Genomic DNA, 19,421 nt, shown 5'->3' on the forward strand with positions numbered 1-19,421 from the left:
GTAATGCTACTTTGGCAGTTGACTTTTGAAGAATAAAAACATGAAAAGCAGTAGGCCTACAAGAACTTTACTGAAATAAACAAGTCTAAAATTGGTAACATTATTACTTAAATCAGAAATTAGCTTATCAAACAAAATACAATTCTGGCCACACATTTAATGCTAAAGTTAGCTTTCGCTCACTCACTTCTTGTTAATGCTACAGTGCCTACACACAGATTTCAAATAAGTAACAAAAAAGTATTTTGTTTAGTAGTAGGCTATTACTATCAGTGACAGCAAAAGTGTCCTGTAGTTGTGGTTTTAATAATAACACTAGTAGAAATTGTTTTAGATATTGAAGTGGAATTATAAGTTATAGCACTAAAGGTGGCCCTGCTAGTACTGCTAGCTAGCTAGCTACAGCTAATACTGCTAGCTAGCCACAGCTAATACTGCTAGCTAGCAGTGCAGCTGTAGCCTTGTAGTGGTAGTAGTAGTTGTAGTACTACCCTTGCTAGCAGCAGCAGTAGTATACAGTGTAGTAAAAGCATTGAATCTTACACAATCACTCTTAAAACAATTCTTAACAGTCTGTAAGCGTGATGTCGTCGCTACATGTTCTGTTCTCTGGCTCTGTTAGCAGGCACATGAAAGTGAGATGTTTTCAATGGGTGTGGTTCACAGTGAGACACTAGAGTTCCTCTGAGCCAATAAGAGACAAACTCTTTGCTTCTGTTGACTGACAACTGAGTCTTGAAACAGGAAAAGTGTTGGGCTTGGATAGTGGAGAGTTTAGGTAGCAAAAGAAAAGGAATTATGCTAAAAATAAACCATCGGTTTCTCTTTGTTAGAAAGAAATAAAGAGACGGGAAGAGGCAAATCAAGCACAACAAAGACAGAGGAACTGTTGCAAAGCTCCAGTTCTGTCAAGAGCTTTGGTGGCACTAATGCCAGTTTACACTTCCTCCTCCCTGTCTTTGCTTAATTAAAGAGTCAGAGAGAGCTTTTGCTTGTTCCGGGTTAGTGCTGCCTTCATTGTTTGTCAAGATTTACACAAACGGCACCTTCTTTCAGCCCCCCCCCCCCCCCCCACACACACACACACACTCGCAGAGCAGTTGCCATCCACCACTTTGTTAATACACCTCTTCAGATTAAACATTAACTTTGGTATGTTTCGGACTGACACCGTGTATATATTCACTGCCACACAGTAAAAGTAGCACGGCCGTCCCTATTGTGACTAAGCCCTTTGGCATGTGTGTGTATAGTTGAGTGAAAAGAAATAGGCAAGGCTCGTTTGCATTTTAAACCCTGGATGCATGTATAGAGGGTACAGTAGCTGCTGTTTTTGTCTGTGTTACATACACAGCTATTCATGGACATTCATCTCTGCATAGCTTCTCTGATCTAATTTTCCTGTTTCTTTCTTTTAGACTTTAGCTGCTGGTGGGAAAAGGAAGAACTGAAACCCTGCCCTCTTGTTGACGTCTCAACAAAAAAAAAGAAGCAACAAACTGTGATTGGTGCTCACTGGGACTATCTGCTTTTTGCTGTGAGGAGGACACTACTCTCCAGAGCCTGTAAAGCTTCTGCAACCCTTGTGATTGTTATTGCATTCTGTAAGCATCCGGCTATAGCAGAACCACAAGTACCACAACCAAGCGGCAGCCTGGTCAATATTTCATATCTTCTTAATGGCCACTGATGTTTCATTCTGATTCATGATAGCGCTGTGTGTTGCTTTACATCTAAACTGTAGCTACACTGTTCCCTCATTGTTTTTTTTTACACATCTTATTGTAGTTCCATACACACAAACACCCATCAGAGAGTGACAGCCCAACCTACAGTTACCTCCACAAGTCAGGATGGAGGAGCACATTTACGCGACGGGCATGGCCGCCAAGCTGAGGAGCCAGTGGGATCGTGATGATGGTCTGGGACAGAATCACAAGGCTGTAAAGTTTCTGGGTCAGGACTATGAGTGTCTGAAAGCCCAAAGCCTCCAGAGTAGGAAGCTGTTTGAGGATAGTTTGTTCCCTTGTGCCACATCATCTCTGGGATTCAACGAGCTCGGCCCGAGATCCTCCAAGACGTCCGGCGTCCGCTGGATGAGGCCTACGGTGAGAAAGCGAGGGATCTGAGGAATTTGGCTGAAAATGTGTCTTAGCTGGGAAATTATATTGAATTCTGACTTTTGAGAGAGCAACAGAACAATCAGGTTTGTTTGTGGAGCAGGATTAACTCTTCGCTATTGCGGCAGAACAATCTTCATCAAGTTTGTAGGACCTTCAGACACAGTTATGTTCTGTGGTTTCATCTCTTTCTTCCTCCAAACTATTAACATTAACTTAACATTGTCCTTTTTAAATGCAAAAAAACCCTACAGTAGCTAGCATAGTCCGCTGTCAAAGCATTTTAAGTGAGGAAAATATAGAAGATAATCTGGTAAATATTGACATTTTAGATCAAATTTGAACTTGTTTGGCTACAAAACACGGATACTCTTGCCAATTTATTATCATATGTACACATGATGCATATCTTACATTTAAGACATTTTTGCAAAGCAAATACATTTTCTAGCTAGCTACTGGTTTCAATTCATGTTGGTATTGTATAAAACGTGACACTTAACACTTCCATCAAAATGATCATTTAGCAAAGTCTTTGTTCGGCAACACATCCTGCATCTGCTTCATTAAAGCCTGACCAGTTGATTAGTTCAAGTGCCGTTGGAAAGCGCCAACATCCAACAGTTGAGAGACCAAACTGCAACCTTTTCAACAACACTTACATATTTTTGTTTCCTTTTCATTTTACTCCTTGGTCTGGTTTCCAACAATTAGCATGCATCTCAGCATCCAAACGGTACCTGAACCCAACACCTGAAAACAACCCACGATTTAAACTGCTTTACCTTGCATGGATAAATTAACATTCATATCAAAGTAACTTTTGAGTAGCACTGAAAATATAGCATATTAAAAAGCATGATAAAATATTATAAGTAGTGTAATAATGAACTGTATAGTATATGTGATTATAAGTAAATGGGTTATGGTTCTTTAGCTTCAAGAGTTTGGGAGAAAGCTGAGAAGGAAGTTTGGAAACTAACTTTCTACGTGTTTGATGATTCTCTGAGTGAGCAGTTAACGACTGTTCAAGCTTTTTTTTTATCACCCGCTATAATTTTTTAACCTCCCAAGCAGCCTTTCCTGTCGTGTGTCTAATGCTTCCCGGGGTTCTCGTTTTCTTTTCAAAAAGTGTGATGTTTTATAATGCATGCGCCTCGCCTGCACAACATGATATGTAATATTTAGGCTGCACAAGAGGGTTCAGCGTGTTTAGATCTTCACCAAGATCTGTGCTGTTTTAACCTGAAGAGGATCATTTAAAGGGATAGTGAGGATTAACTGTACCTTTTTTAAAGCGCGTGTGCGTGCGTGTGTGTGTGACCAGTGAATACTTGGCAGTTCAGTGGGGAAAGCACAGGTGTAAGTAATCACGGCTGAACAGAACAGAGACGTCGTTAATGTTATTAGTAACACCTGTGCTTTTCCTATTGTACCAAATCAAAAATGATAAAGGCCAATTAAATGCATAGTATGTCTGTTGACTAACAGATTGAGCTTTGTACTTGTTTGCTGACATTGAGATGAGTTTTGTTCAGAACAGAGATACTGTAGCTTTGGGATGTTAGCTTAGCTTAAAAACACTAGCGGAAGAAGCTAGCCTAGCTACATCGACACAAAAACCCAGTACTGTATGTGTTGTTTCTTTCAAAAGCAACGACAAACAAAAGCAACAACAATCTGAAAGTGAGACATTGCGGTTTTAGGAGCTATTTCTTAACCAGCAACTTTAGCATCTCAGATGATTTTTGCGCTAGCTTCAACCTGCTTTGACTGCTTTTTAAAGCCATTATGTTCCAAAAGCAAGTGTTGCAATAATACTTTTGTTTGTTTGTATGCTCTACAGGAGTTCTGCAAGTGCCCCGAGTTCATCGTAGATGGAGCTTCTCGCACAGACATCTGTCAGGGATCTCTGGGTGAGTCCAACAGGGAGCGTTCCCATCTGTTTCACTGTAACTGCTGCATGATCCAGCTGTTGGAGAGAAGTACCTCTCATTTATTCTGGTAGACATTGTATTCCTTCCATTGCATACATGTCGAGACGTCTCTTTCCATGTGTAAATAAGACCGAGCTCTTGCCATATTACATACAATAAGGAATATAAAAAAACGGCGTGATCAAAGTCAACAGAGCAAATTGAATGAGGATATGAGTGGCAGATGGAGATGGACTGCCTGGAGCAGAGATAAGCGGAGCAGAGTTAATAGTCAGAGTTTACAGCCTGAGATGTTTCCTGCTCGACACAGAGCTGCATCTATAATTCATGCTTTGTTTCTCTGCCTCACATCTGTAAACACCCCCCCCCCCCTCTATTTAAATAGCTCTGGCAGTGCAGGAAGCAACTTCCCCCGCCATCGCCAAATGCAATACTTTACCCCACCTACCCTTCACTCCCATAGGAGCAGCTGGATTGCAAAAGCAATAACCCCAAAAACGTTGAGCCAGCAAACACGATGTTTCACTTTGTTTTACAGACAAAATGCACCAGGACTGACTGTTCTGTATCTGTATCTGTATCTGTATCTATCTGTATCTGTATCTGTAGCTACAGGGCCATCTGTTAGAGAATATAAAGATGTGAGCATAAAATTGAAACGGAAAGTTTCAAGAAGAGTCCTGACCTTTTTGGCATTAACATTCAAGACAATCCAAAATGTGACTCACTCTCAGATAACACAACAAAGATCTCATGCCACAGCCTGCATGTGTAAAAGAAAGATGCGTCAGTCAGACTGTTCCTGTCCTCTAACAGAGACCCTTTCGCGACACCATATCAGTGTTATTCTCACTAACAACATTGGTGACTTATTGTGGAGCTGTGATAGTTTCAGCCTCTCTCAGTGGAACACACTCTGAGCAGAGCTTGTTCAGACATAGTTCCTGGCTCTGGTCTTCACTGAGCTGTAAATGAGAACATTCCAGTTTCACAAGGTTGTTCCCGCATTCTCCAAGTGCATTCAAGCTTCAACTCGGCGACATGAATGAGTTATTATTATAGAAAATAGTTTTTAGCTCTCTGCTTATATTGGAAATGTATTTAGAGTGAGTCTGTTTCACATAAACAACCACCTGCCGTCATTCTAGTCAACACTTAGATGTACTATGGTGCTAAAACTGTGTGTGTGTGTGTGTGTGTTCGTCCTCAGGCGACTGCTGGTTGCTGGCAGCCATCGCCTCGCTGACCTTAAACGACAACCTCCTCCACAGGGTGGTTCCTCACGGACAGTGCTTCCAGCAGGGATATGTCGGCATCTTTCACTTCCAGGTGACAACATCTTCACTTCCTGTATTTACACACGCATCTCTCTTAGGATAGCAACACTTTCAGTACAGCAGAGATGGATGTTACTGTGTGTAAGGTGGATGAAAACCAACATTTGCCTGCAATTGTGCAGAAGTCCTGACATTTTAAATTCAGGGGCCAGTAGATCTGTGCCAGCTCACTTGATTTGGTGCGTTTCTGCTTCAACTCTTCCTGTTGTGTCACTTCCTGCCAGGTGCACCACTGGCTGTGCAAACTGTTAATGTGAAATCAAAAAGGAGTTTGTTTTCGTCGGTTGCTGAAAGTTTATTTTGGTGCGTCTTTTGTATGTAGTGTTGTTCACCGATCCATTACAGGCCAAGTAATGTCACGTTCGGGTGCCAAATTACATCTTGAGAGTTTTGCTTTTGAGGAAACGGAACTCCTGTGAACAATGTTGTTGAACGCTCGCTGTGGTTAGATGCATGATGTCATTTCTGTTATGGAACTGAGTGACAGGAAGATCCCAGACGCTATCGGCTCTTATTCATGCCTCTGAGCCGCTTACTGATTTATATTAGCATTTGCTGGGTGACACTTCGACCATATAATGAACTGATTAATGAAAAGATGATTTATACATCATTTGATTATGAATATAATGAGCCGTTGTAGTGATAATAATGTATTGAACCAGTGAGTCAGGGAAGAGTTTCACTTCTTTGTTTTCTCCCCCAGAATCTTCCCAGGAATAACGAGGCAGTAAAACATGTTTTTTTTACCTAATCTCCACTTTTCACTTGAGTCATCCGAGATAACTTGCCTTACTCGGATCCACACCTCGTTATTAAGTGTGAGTCAACTGCTTTAAGCAAACTCTCCCTTCCCCATCTCTTCATCACACGTTGAATCTTTAAGCCGAGAGGAGACATAATCCGTCGGTCACATCTAAGCGATTTAAATACATTTGAAATCAAACCCTGATGTGTGCAATGGTATGCCGCTCTGCTCTGCGACACAAACGCAAAATATGTTCTATTTATTCCATCTCTGTGGCGCGAGCATCCAGCAGGCTGCCGGGCCTTATCAGCTGAACTTTGCTTTGTACACAAAATACTCCAGACACTCTCGCATGAACGCACACCAAAGCACAGGCGAATGTGAGCTGATGCAGTCGCTGCAAATTACTCTTTTTGCCTTCTCAGTTGACGACATGATAATTCTTAAAAGTAATGATCACATTCCTGCACTCAGAGCTGAGTCGGCTGCACTCTTTTTGATGCAGTGAGGGATTTTGCCAACCAGACTGTCGGGCTGCCAAGTGTTGACAAGGGAGAGAGAACCAGGAAGTAAACAGGGGAACCGAGGAGGAGCTCTCTCACATCAAAGACGCGTAGTACATGTGTAGGAACTGACCTACAATGTCGAACACACACACACACACACACACACACACACACACACACACACACACACACACACACACACACACACACACAGGTTAGTTATAGCATAGCAGGGAAATCCATCCATCAACCTGTGTTGGTTTATTTCCTTCCTTGAGAAAGACACTGAACTCGTAAAATTCAGCTCAGGGGCCGCCACACTGTGTCATCTGTTATCGAAGGATTAATAAATACCATCACACACACACACACACACACAGGTTAGTTATAGCATAGCAGGGAAATCCATCCATCAACCTGTGTTGGTTTATTTCCTTCCTTGAGAAAGACACTGAACTCGTAAAATTCAGCTCAGGGGCCGCCACACTGTGTCATCTGTTATCGAAGGATTAATAAATACCATCACACACACACACACACACACACACACACACACACACACACACACACGTCTGTTAGGGCTAGTGACTCAATTACTGTGGAATCATCCAGGGCAGAAGCAGAACATTTGGCCCGTTGCTTTCACTGATTATTTCCAGAGACTCTGTTCATTTGTATGAATATAGACATACTTGTGCTCTCTGACAGAATGAGTGGAAATACTACTTTCATTTGCTCTAAAGGCTTGTAAATGCACGCATGTGGTTAATGTACATGCATGAAATGGCTCGTGAATACATATGGGTGCTTTGGGCTTAGTAAGAAGACGCACTACTTTCATCATCCTCCTTTTCTCTCTCATGCCTCATGTGGGTTTTTGTTTTTTAGCTTCTTTTCGTCGTGTTTTTGTATTGCAGCCAATAATTATTTCCGTGCTCGCATGTTTCCATTACTTGCAGTTTCTCATTTTTCTTGAGCATGTTTTCCATTCTTTTGTGTGCCGTCGAGTCTTCCAGGGATCCCCCTTTTGTAACAGTTTGGATCCTTTAAGCCTCTGGATAAATTACCAAGACCTAGATGAGTCATCCCAAAATGTAATTATGAGCGCTGCTGGCAGCGGGAATCTTAATTGAAGTAGGACAGAAAAGGAGGGAGTCGAGCGAGCCGGCAAACAAAAGGAGGGAGAATAAATTATAAACGAGGTAATCTCAGTTGCAAACAAATGAACTTAACTGGGGCAGAATCTTTTATCATATCTTTCAGTACATCACACATTTCACACAGAGAAATCTGAACGGTTTGTTGAATTGTGTTGAGGATTTATCACACTGTGACTGCAGGTTATCACACATATATGGTTAAGAGTTAATTTCGCTCAGTGAGGCTGTGAGATGAACACTCAGCTGTGTGTGTGTGTGTGTGTGTGTGTGTGTGTGTGTGTGTGTGTGTGTGTGTGTGTGTGTGTGTGTGTGTGTGTGTGTGTGTGTGTGTGTGTGTGTGTGTGTGTGTGTGTGTGTGTGTGTGTGTGTGTTGTCTTCAGTCAGCCGTGTTGGGACACAGCTCCTCCCAGAGGTGGATTCAGTTCTGCAGAGCAAGCAGAATTCATCCATCCGTCTATGTTCCTGCTGTACACACACATGCTGACGTGGAGTGTTAACTCCCAGATACACACACACACACACACACACACACTCTAGCTGTGGCTTTTTATGTGCCAAATGACAATCGTGCAACTTCCTTTCCCATCTTTCTCTGCTGCACAAACCTAATTATGTTGGCAAGGAAATCTTTCTTTCACCACACTGTGTTACTGCACTTGGGGGTGGATTACTGAACAGGTCGGACTTACAAAATGTCGCTGAAAAACAACAACACAAAATGAGCAAAAAAGTGACGCTAAATGACTGAAGATAGACACAAAACGACCAGAAACCTGCACATAACGACGACGAGAAAGCACAAAACAACCACAAAGAATCATAAAACGACTAAAAATAGACATAAAATGACTGATGAGATCACAAATAAATAATAACAACGAACAAGTGCGCAGGGAAACGGAGCTCCACAACGAAAGGGTGAACAAAAATAGGGAAATGCGGATTTATTGATTATAAATGCTGCGTAAATATTAATATAACTCTGTTGTTAGGGTGATGCAACGCCCGTTTCTATAGTTTCTAGAGCCATAATGATGGTATTAAGGAATAATTGAGGTAGGACTGTGTAGGACATCACTGAAGGCTTAGGTGTGAAATGCACGGCCCGCCACTGCACTACACTAAAGAACTCTTCCGTGTGTGTGTGTGTGTGTGTGTGTGTGTGTGTGTGTGGGTGTGTGTGTGTGTGTGCCTGTTGACCAGCAGGGAGCAGGAGAGCTAACGCAACAAATACTATATATTCAAAGAGTTTCTTTTGCAAAAAAACCTGCTTTTTAAATTTGAAAAGTGTAAAAAGATGACGTGCCGTGAGAGTTACTGAGAGTTTCCATTGGAACATAGTTGATAGGACATCAGATACTGTAACTACACCGAGACATAAAACAAGTGGTATGCATGAATAAAATATCCATTGCTTTCTTTTTTGATCAGCTTCCCTGTAACGTCCTTCCTGTGTGCCCGATGTTCTGACACCAATGTGAGAGTTACATTCTGTAAAAGTGACCTGGCTCCTAGACTAGACGGCCTCTCTCTCACACCAAGTCTCCAGACTGGACGTACTTACAGGAGACTTTTCCTGTCTATTAATATTACTGATGGAAAGTAACTAAGTACATTTATTCTCAAGTACAGCTTTGAGGTTTTTACTACTTTTGTTATTTGATTTATGTGCACCATCAAAGTAAAACTCAATGCATGTCTTAATTCTGGGTATTTGATGAATGACCTGTGGCTAACCTCCTGCTGATGATGCACACTGTATCTGCCATTTAATAGTGAGTGTCTTTGTAAACTTAGTGAGTTGTAATATTGGTGTTTTCTTGCGCCTGTCATGCAGTTCTGGCAGTTTGGCGAGTGGGTGGAGGTGGTGATCGATGACCGGCTGCCGGTGAAGGACGGGAAGCTGCTGTTTGTTCACTCGGCCGAGGGAACTGAGTTCTGGAGCGCGCTGCTGGAAAAGGCCTACGCAAAGTAAGAGATTCTGAATGTAGATGAGTCTGTGCTGGGAACACGATTGAGAAACGCTTGAAGCCCTTACGGAGCTATTGAGCAACTTGAGACTGCAGCTGCTCCAGTGGACAGCTGTAGTGGTGAAGCGCAGCATTGTTTTGTGGAAGTGCCTGCGTGCCAAGTTAAGCAGAGAAGAAACGGGAAGAGTGCGATGTAAAAGTGAGATTTCTGCATTGTTACACTTCTGTTTAATGTTCATATATGGTGGTGTCGCACAGTGTGGAGTTTACTCTGAACTTTCCCCCCCTAGAAACAGTCCGATCTTTCGCCTCCATTTAAGGCCTGCTCAACTTAATAACGCTCTTTGCACTATTTGAAATCCTCATAATCTGTGTTGTGTCTCAGGTTGAACGGCTGTTATGAGGCTCTGTCAGGTGGCAGCACGTCCGAGGGCTTTGAGGACTTTACGGGCGGTGTGACGGAGATGTTCGAGCTGAAGAAAGCCCCCTCCGACCTCTACAGCATCATCAGCAGGGCCATAGAGAGAGGATCACTGCTGGGCTGCTCCATAGACGTCAGTACTGCAGCTTTCATGCATCCTTTGCTTTAGAGCTGCTGGTAGGCAGGTTTCTGGAGGCTAGCTGTTTCTTGATGCTAAGTTAAACGTACTCAATAGAGTGCACGGTCCTATTTAACAGAATATATATTTAATGTATTGTTAGAAAAGACAATTGTTTACAGAAAGTCTGAATTGAGGAGACTAAATATGGGAAGTTTGCTGTGATGGTAGGAATAAATGTGGGACATTTGATGTGGGACCAGGAGAGGGCAGTGAAGATTCGGGAAGCTTGTGGTAAAAGGGTTGAAGCTTCCATGAATTCAGCATAGTTGCCCGGGACACTGGGTGTTTGCAGACAGAGAGGATTGAACTCTGTCCGTCTGGTTATAGGTCATGCTCTGTAATCAACATGCCTCATTGTGATGCTCAGTCTGCAACCTTTTGCATTTACAGTTTGGATTTATTACACAACATAGTAAAAAGAAAAGGGATGTTATGTTAGAAAATGTCTCCCATTTGGTTTGCTAATAAATGTGGAATCTAGTTTAGTGGTCGACTGATATGGGTTTCTTTCAGTGGCCGATGACGGCGCTTTGTTTTGTTCTTTCTCTCCTCCTCAGATCACGAGCTCCAGTGACAAGGAGGCCGTCACGTTCAAGAAGCTGGTGAAGGGACACGCCTACTCTGTGACCGGTGTGGACGAGGTGAGCGGGAACCGAGTCACAAATCTCCCGGCCAAAATGGCAGCATGGTTACTTTTGTGAGAAAGAGAAGAACACATTGAATTCTCAAGTGATGACAGGAACCCCCAGTGCAGAACAGAGACCTGAGGCAGAGTAATCGTATGTTATGATGTACAGTTCAGTACACGCGACTTAAGTGCGAACGTTTCCTCGCCCTCAGGTCGCATACAGAGGAAATTTGACCAAGCTGGTTCGCGTCAGGAACCCCTGGGGGGAAGTGGAGTGGACCGGAGCCTGGAGCGACAAGTAAGATTGACCTCTTGGCTTCATACTGAATACTGCAGTTTGCACAGTTAAAGGGGACACATCATGCTCAAGTTCAGGTTCATACTTGTATTCCAGGTGTCTACTAGAACATGTTTACATGATTTAATGTTAAAAAAAACACATTTTTCTTTGTGAAATCCTCAGCTCAAGAGAGTGGGACAGTGTGGATCGCTCCGTCAGAAGTCGGCTACAAAACCGAAGCGAGGACGGTGAATTCTGGTGAGTGTGAAAGCAGGTGAAGGAACTCACCTGATGTGACATCACTGTTATTTCTCATTATAGGAATAAATATGGATGTTTTGTGTCAGAATTTAATTTCAGATGCCTTTTCCCATCTGTTAACACGTAATTAAATTATCAAACTAAACTGTAAGTTACCTGTTGAGCCAGCTGTAAATATGATTGGATACCTCAAAGACAACGCACCACTCACACTAGAACGTCAGACTTATCGATGCAGCAAACAGCACATGTTGAAATGTTTGTGTTTTATGTCTGTACTGTACTTTGTACTGGAAAAATAACTTTGTCCTAACAGTGTCTCTATTTCCGTCTCTCAGGATGTCGTTCAGTGACTTCCTGCGTGAGTTCACTCGTCTGGAGCTCTGCAACCTGACGGCTGATGCTCTGCAGAACAGCCAGATGAAGAAATGGAGCTCCTCGCTGTATCAGGGCGAGTGGAGGAGGGGCAGCACTGCTGGAGGCTGCAGGAACTTCCCAGGTATGTACTGGACGGGTGGAAGAAAGGGGCCGGAAACTGGAGGGAGAAATGGAAGCATGATGCATGATTGAGGATCTTTCCCAGAACCCAATTTAGTATCATTTTCTTTGTACGTTTTTTCATTTCTGGGGGATAAAAACTGTAAAAGAAGCAGGGAGGGGAGGATTTAGATGAATTTACTAAAGGAATGCGAACCAGTGACTCATTTAAAATAAATAAATAAGATTTACTTTTTGGAAAGCCCCATAATGACTTTAGAATGACTTCTAAATGAAAAGTTGGAACAACCTGATCTTTTCAACTCTTCTTCCCAGCAACCTTTTGGCTCAACCCTCAGTTCAAGATCGTGCTGCACCATCCGGACTCTCCCGGCCAATCAGATTGCAGCTTCCTGATTGGCCTCATGCAGAAGGACCGCAGGAAGAAACGGCGGGACGGCAAAGACATGGAGACCATGGGGTTTGCACTCTATGAGGTTAGCTGCAGTCTAACAAACTGCTTGTAAACTTCTTTCCTTCCACTTTCCTTACGACCCAGGTCATTGACTCACCCATCTCTCTCTCTCTCTCTCTCCTTCACAGATTCCAAAAGAGGTACGAGTTTTACTTCTCTCCACTTTTTTTCTTGTGATTCAAGAACAACCTAACAGCTGTCCAATGCTCTCCAGTTATTATAAAATACAAACATAAAGGGATTTATTACAAAACCTTTAACTTATAACTTAAAGTAGAAGAGTGCTGAGAAGATGAGAGGATTTATTGACTCTCTCTCTCTCCTCTCAGTTTGCGGGCAGCTCAGGCGTCCACCTGAAGCGAGACTTCTTCCTCACCCATGCCTCCAGCGCTCGCTCAGAGCTCTTCATCAACCTGAGGGAGGTCAGCTCGCGGTTGCAGCTGCCGGCCGGGGAATACATCATCGTCCCCTCCACCTTCGAGCCGCACATAGAGGCCGACTTTGTCCTCAGAGTTTTCTCTGAGAAGCCCGCCGACTCAGAGTGAGTAGCTGCGATAGAGAGTGAGGGATCTGGGAGGAGGTAGAGAAGATGCTTTGGGCCTGATATGACATTAGGGTACAAGATGTTTCAGAATAATTTTTGGTAAAGTGTCAGTCTAATGTCTTAACTTGAAACACCGTATTGTACGTTTTTAAGATCAGCAACTAAAATCTTTCTTCTTTCCATGTCAGGGAGCTTGATGATAAAGTTATAGCAGAGCTTCCAGTAGAGGTGAGAGGATGAAGCTGAAGTACAACATGCGACCGCTGATGACGTGTGGAAAGAAACCAAACGGGCACTGAAAATGTTTGTTTGTGTTTCAGACTGAGCTGGACGAGAGCCAGATCGACGCCAGCTTCAAGAATCTCTTCAGACAGCTGGCAGGGCCGGTAAGCACGCGTGGAGAAATGGTTTCATGGTTCAGTCTCCGGTCATATTGCAATGATTTCACCGTCTCCGTTTGTGCCAACAGGACATGGAGATCAGCATCACAGAGCTGCAAACCATATTGAACCGGATCATCAGCAAACGTTAGTAACAGCTGCAATCACAAGCCTGTTATGTTATTAGTTAAACATTTGTTCAGTATAGATCGTTAAATGTTCTTCTTTCTTTTTGTCTTGCTTTCTCACGCTAACAGATAAAGACCTGAAGACGGACGGCTTCACAAAAGAAGCTTGTCGCAGTATGATAAACCTCATGGACGTATCCTTGAAATGGCATTAAATCGAACTCTTAAACATTGATTCAACATAAATATTAGAAGATGTATATATCAGGGTACAAGCTTGTTGGATTCCTTTTAAGAGAGAACTCCACAAACATTGTCGGACTCACGAAAACAGAGATGTTGTCTTTTTTTATTCCAAAAGATTCTTCTTCCTTGTCAAAAAAACCTGGTGCCTACATCTCCCACAATGCAACTCCTTTTTCAACAGTAAAAGATTCAGGTGTACTTTGTGTTGCAACACTGTTGTTCCTTAACTTCTGGGCTCAGACGGACGGCAGTGGAAAGCTGGGCTTGACAGAGTTCCATGTACTCTGGGAAAAGATTAAGCGATACCTGGTGAGATTAAACAAATAGGCTAAATAATATTGACTCTGCTTCATGGTACTTGCGTCAGCCTGTTGTTTGTTATGACATCCAGGCAGAGGACTGGTTTGACATTTTTCTTGTTGTTTGCTTCTCTGAATACTTTGTTTTTTTCCCATTCCTCATCTCCTGTTTCTCTTCTTTCTGCCTGCCAGACCATATTCAGGCAGTTTGACTTGGACAAATCGGGCACTATGAGCTCCTACGAGATGAGGATGGCTCTTGAATCTGCAGGTACGCTTCCATTTCAGTTACAAGTAAAAGGAAGGAGAAACTTGAGTCTTGGTGTTCCCTGCTGGAATATGAGTGAAACATATTTGGCGTTGTTTGTGTTTTCTCCCTCAGGTTTCAAATTGACCAACCAACTGTTCCAGCTAATCATCCTGCGCTACACCGAGGACGACATGGCTGTCGACTTTGACAACTTCGTCACCTGTCTGGTCCGACTGGAGACCATGTTTAGTGAGTTCCAACCTGAAACTTGTTATCGCCTCACTTAGACCCAGATTATCATTTTGTAATAAATCCAAGCTCGGGAGCGAGACTATTTCAATAAATGACATGCAGTACATGTCTCTGGGTTTCTGGGAAGTTAAAATACTTGTTGCACTTGTAGAATGAGTTGTTGTCTTTGTCTCTGCAGAAACCTTTCACACCATGGACACCGATAAAGACGGTTTCATGTCCCTCAACTTCTCGCAGGTATGGCCACACATTCACATGAACGCATATGCTCCCCAAACAATGTTGGATGTGTTGGATATTTACTCCCAATTTCTGTGCATAAAGTACGTGTGATTTCTTCACACCCCTTAATTCACACGCTCTGTGTTCTCTTTGCAGTGGATTACCCTGACCATGTTTGCCTAGAGATGAGAGGACTCCCCCTGTAAATGTTGCACTGCCTCCTGCTGCAGCTCCAGGCCCAGTATGTGTTGTTTCAGAAGTGCCTTTTTTTTCCTCCACCAGTTCTTCCTCTCGCTGTTGATGCGCACCGATGCTAAAAGACTGTAAACTCATCTTTACAGTGCCTACATTGAGAATGTGCCAATCCCTTTTTATTTGTCAGCTGTTTTGCCAACAGAGGGGCGCTCAGTCCTCGTAGCCTGAGGGTCAACAGTGCGGTCACGCTGACTGAGTTACTCCCTTATCTCACCTGTTTAAAGACCATTATAGAGGTATAAATGGACGGAGGTCAACTGGGAAATTAGTCAATTGGTGGATTTTTTTTTTATAGTGTTTTTATCCGTAATTGGCAATCAACAATTACTCATTTAATGATTCCCTCATAATAAGCAAGGGATGCTTTTACATAGCTACATTCATCCACAGAGGGAAATTAATGCTCTTTTGACCGATTTCTGATTAAATCGAACTCATAAGAGAAAACAATCCTGTGGCTAGTCCACCAAGAGTTAATGTACTTGAGGACAATCTGCAAAGCTCTCCTCTCTGAGCTTTTTTAGTTTCTTGTAAAACTACATTTTAGGTTTAGCCTGCGGTCAGTTATCACAATCTTTGTGCCGGATGTGGAGAGCTTGCCGAGTGTGCCAGCTCGCTCTCCAGCCTGCATATGAATGTGTGGAATATGTATCTCTACTCTGCCTTTTTGTAGCGACGTTGCCAGCGTGGCACTTTCCGTTTACATCTTTTGTCAAACTTTGCTTTCACCTCGGCGTCAAGAGTCATCTCGTGAAGCTTCACTGGGTCCTGCAATACGCAGACGATGGTGTGCTGTATCATAGAGAATATGTTGCGTTATATTTCTTTTAAAAATAATTCTGTTTAGCTTTAAGACATATGTATCTTTATGCATGGCACTTTTTACTGACTGTTTTACAAAACACAACAAAAATATTTTATATCATGATTGGAAGTGGATGTTGTAGAGGTTTCAAAAAGGGATGTGTCGGCCTTTCCAAAGGGAACAAGAACACATGAATACTTTAGGTGAAAGGTCAACTATTATGCAAGATGGATTGATATTTTGTATGCATGCAGTGCCAAATGTGATATTGTGTCTGCTTGCCTAGTTTCTGTTCATCCATGGGAGCAAGTGTTTTTATATGAAGAGTTGTATTCCAAACATAATGTCACTTTTGGGAGGAAATAGTCTTGAAAGCTTTTAAGTGTGGAAAATAAGAATAAGTAAGTGTTTTTAATGCCAAAATACTTTGTTCTGCCAATTATTTTTGTGTTAGTGTAAAGTGGAACAATTGAATTTGAAACATTTAATCAGAAAGTGACAGCCAAATCTTTGAGTTTATATAATACTCTGACAATGCCAGCATTCATTTTTTTGCAGCGTAATGCTTATGTAACATTACCTAACGTTTACACTGGTAACATTCTGGGTCCCTTTGGACCCAAACATCTTGCAATACATTGGCTAACTCTGTAGCATCTCTGTAAAACTTCAATACACACTTTGAAAATAAACATGGTGATTTACGAGTCTTTGAATGATTCATTTATGTTATATTCATATGGTTGTCATGAGTAAATCAGTGAACATGAGTGTTACTCCACACCCCCAAAGAAAGACACCAACAAACTCAATATAGTAATAAATAGTACCTTTAGTAACAACATATGAAAAACACAAGCACAGTAAAATACCTTGTCTACTAATGTACACGTTTCAACAAAATACGATCTTTACAGCAGATTTTTGCTCATTAAGTTAAATTGGAGACATTTATACAAACTGATCGCACATTTTAAGTTAGAACAAATACGTCTCGTTTAAAATTATAAAAGAAAAAAAAAACTGTCATCTGGAGCCACTCGGTAGAGGAATGTAAGATGTCAGTTAAGACGCAGTGACGTAAGGAAACACGAAGGTTGTGTGTGTTTCTGTTTATATCCAAGTGAGATTCTTCAGAGGACTACGATATCATCTTTTGACCTAAGACTAAAAACAGCCCATCTGCTCACCTAAGTATTAAACAAAGTTTTTTTTAGTTTTAGTTTTAGAACCACAGCATTAAATATCAACCATAACCACTGTAAGTCCTCTTCAGTCATACTAAAAATGCTCACATCTAGCTTCTGACTAGCACAGCGTCTCTTAGACGTAGTTGTTGTTGTGCTCAATCTTGGTCACCATGGTGGAAACCAGCCGCTCCAGCTGCTCCGCTCGCTGCTTGCCCGTCTGAAGGACTTCCTCGTGATTGGCCTTCTCTTCGCTGTCGTAATCCATCACTGCATGGTTGGTGATCAGCGAGAGGGCGAAGACGCGCATGCCGCAGTGACGGGCGATGATCGCCTCGGGGACAGTGCTCATGCCTGGCGAGGAAAAAGTGAGGAATTATAAGAAGTCTCCATATCGAACAAGAATTAAACAACTTTAAATGTACATCACTGCTGCTGTTACTGTTAAATATTCTGCAATCTCTTTTACATGCTTAAAGCAGTACTCACCAACAGCATCAACGCCCAGCTTGTGCAGCATACGGGACTCTGCAATGGTCTCGAACGAGGGTCCACCAAGCACGCAGTAGATGCCCTCCTTCAGGAAGTCTCCGTAGCCGAGCTCCTGTCCCACGTCCATGGCCATCTGCTGCAGCTCTCTGTCGTAGGCGTCGGACATGCAGGGGAAACGCACACCAAACCTGCGAGAGCAAGAAGTAGACGGACAGGTGGAAGGTTTAGTGAGTGTAATATGGCTGATGCAGGTTTAACAGGCCTAGTCATGCCAGAAAGACCGTCTGTGTTCCTACCTCTCATCGTTGGGTCCAGACAGCGGATTGATGCCAGCGAAGCCCGGCATGTTAAGGTGGTCTTTGATGATCATGATGTCTCCCACTTTAAAGTCTTGATTGAGGCCTCCGGCTGCGTTGGTCAGCATCACCGTCTCCACGCCAATCAGCTTAAAGATGCGTATGGGCAGCGTGATCTGCAAACACCCACATGGACGTTATACAACCATTCAGAGGGGACTTTGGTTTAAAGGATCTTTCAGCAGCATTCACACATTTCATTACAATTTTCAAATGAACTCTGTAACGTGTTGCAGTATACACACACACACACACACACACACACCTTATGGATTGGGTAGCCCTCGTACAAGTGGAAGCGCCCCTGCATGCAAACACACGGCCTCCCCTTTAAGGTGCCAAACACCAGCCGACCTGCATGTCCGTGCACTGCAGGGAAAAAACCCACAAACCATTCAGTTAATAACAGTAAATGGGAAACCAGTGAGCACCTGAGAGGTTTGCTGTCGTTAAACTCACCGGTGCTCTGTGGAAAGTTGGGGATGTCCTTGTAGTTGAAGGCGACCTGGTCCTTTAACATGTCAGCCAGACCTCCGAGCCCCGAGCCGCACACGATGCCCACTGTGGGCCGCACGTCTGTCTGGGCTAGCAGCCAATCAGCAGTGGCCTTGCAGTCCTCGTAGCTGTAGCTGGATAACAAGAAAAGAGAGTCCGAGGTCAGGTTGACTGCAGAAATGTCATCTTTTTTTCCCTTTCGTCCTTATTCACCTCTCGCTACCTCCTGATTCATTAAGTATCATGTGATTTGATCATTATAACCAGATTACTGGATTTTCTGGGCACCAGGCCTGATCTGAGAACTGCTACTAATAAGGATATGACTTGACGAGACGCACACACACACTCTCTCTCTCTCTCATACACACACATTCCTGCAGTCTGTTGGTGACACGCAACACACTTTTTTTGCCTGCCCAGTTGATTACTCTCACTGACTCCTTTAATTTTACAGTTTGTGTAATTACTATCATATGACAAACCGCTCTCAGACATGGATCAATGGAGACTGTGCTATAAATAAATATACTCTGAAACAGCAAAAGAAGCCCTGTAGTGCGATCTTAAAAAAAGTATAAAGTTAAATAAAGTCACCACAGAACAAATAATATCGACATCACTAATGGATTTCCCAGTAAAAGTCCATATAGAGTGTAAAAGACACAGTTTATGAGTCTTTTCCTTTAAAAACCTTGCTCTCCAGAGAGCATGTGAGGATATCCCCCCCCCCCCCCCCCCAAGCCAAACATTCCCGGTATATTATATAAGAGGAAAGCTGAAATGTACATGTCTATTACAAAGTGCACTCACCCTTTGTTTGCCTCTGGAAACATCGCAGAAGATTAAATAAGTGTCTGATGAGTGAAGAAAAATTTGTAAATGCGCAATTTTTTAAAGCGCAGAAAATAAAGTTCCAAAGCAGCAAAATCAAAAAAGAGCCCAGCTGAAAAGTATTAAAGACAAAAATGTTTTTTAAAAGAGTTTCTGGTTCGGAGTCTTCAGTTCT

The 19,421-nt window shown here is 42.7% G+C and overlaps 2 protein-coding genes and 1 long non-coding RNA gene across 4 annotated transcripts; 1 reads left to right on the forward strand and 2 right to left on the reverse strand.

Moving 5' to 3' along the window:
- Nucleotides 1-1,461: 1,461 nt before the first annotated feature.
- Nucleotides 1,462-16,589, forward strand: capn1 (calpain 1). 2 transcript variants are annotated; one of them, XM_029455444.1, is made up of 22 exons: nucleotides 1,462-1,604; nucleotides 1,789-2,108; nucleotides 3,967-4,036; nucleotides 5,268-5,386; nucleotides 9,646-9,779; nucleotides 10,164-10,332; nucleotides 10,938-11,021; nucleotides 11,221-11,306; nucleotides 11,472-11,546; nucleotides 11,888-12,048; nucleotides 12,363-12,523; nucleotides 12,630-12,641; nucleotides 12,831-13,042; nucleotides 13,234-13,273; nucleotides 13,366-13,431; nucleotides 13,515-13,572; nucleotides 13,683-13,747; nucleotides 14,040-14,108; nucleotides 14,291-14,369; nucleotides 14,481-14,597; nucleotides 14,779-14,837; nucleotides 14,979-16,589. In XM_029455444.1, exons 2-22 carry the CDS (start codon nucleotides 1,854-1,856, stop codon nucleotides 15,003-15,005), a joined length of 2,118 nt encoding a protein of 705 aa, XP_029311304.1. In that variant the 5' UTR covers nucleotides 1,462-1,604; nucleotides 1,789-1,853; the 3' UTR covers nucleotides 15,006-16,589. The 2 variants fall into 2 exon arrangements, with proteins under 2 accessions (XP_029311304.1, XP_029311305.1); XM_029455445.1 differs by having other exon boundaries at nucleotides 1,526-1,657.
- On the reverse strand, nucleotides 1,604-3,450 carry LOC115024060 (uncharacterized). The gene is made up of 3 exons (XR_003834068.1): nucleotides 3,408-3,450; nucleotides 2,783-2,873; nucleotides 1,604-2,103 (listed from the first exon to the last, which is right to left on the reverse strand). It is a non-coding gene; the product is annotated as an uncharacterized LOC115024060 (long non-coding RNA).
- A 105-nt stretch (nucleotides 16,590-16,694) lies between the features above and the next one.
- On the reverse strand, nucleotides 16,695-19,421 carry pnp5a (purine nucleoside phosphorylase 5a). Its single transcript, XM_029454924.1, has 6 exons — nucleotides 19,226-19,421; nucleotides 18,377-18,546; nucleotides 18,183-18,286; nucleotides 17,858-18,033; nucleotides 17,559-17,749; nucleotides 16,695-17,423 (listed from the first exon to the last, which is right to left on the reverse strand). The coding sequence occupies exons 1-6, from the start codon at nucleotides 19,246-19,248 to the stop codon at nucleotides 17,206-17,208; spliced, it is 882 nt and encodes a 293-aa protein (XP_029310784.1). The 5' UTR covers nucleotides 19,249-19,421; the 3' UTR covers nucleotides 16,695-17,205.

The sequence above is a fragment of the Cottoperca gobio genome, chromosome 18 (assembly GCF_900634415.1).
Source record: "Cottoperca gobio chromosome 18, fCotGob3.1, whole genome shotgun sequence".
NCBI lineage: Eukaryota > Metazoa > Chordata > Actinopteri > Perciformes > Bovichtidae > Cottoperca > Cottoperca gobio.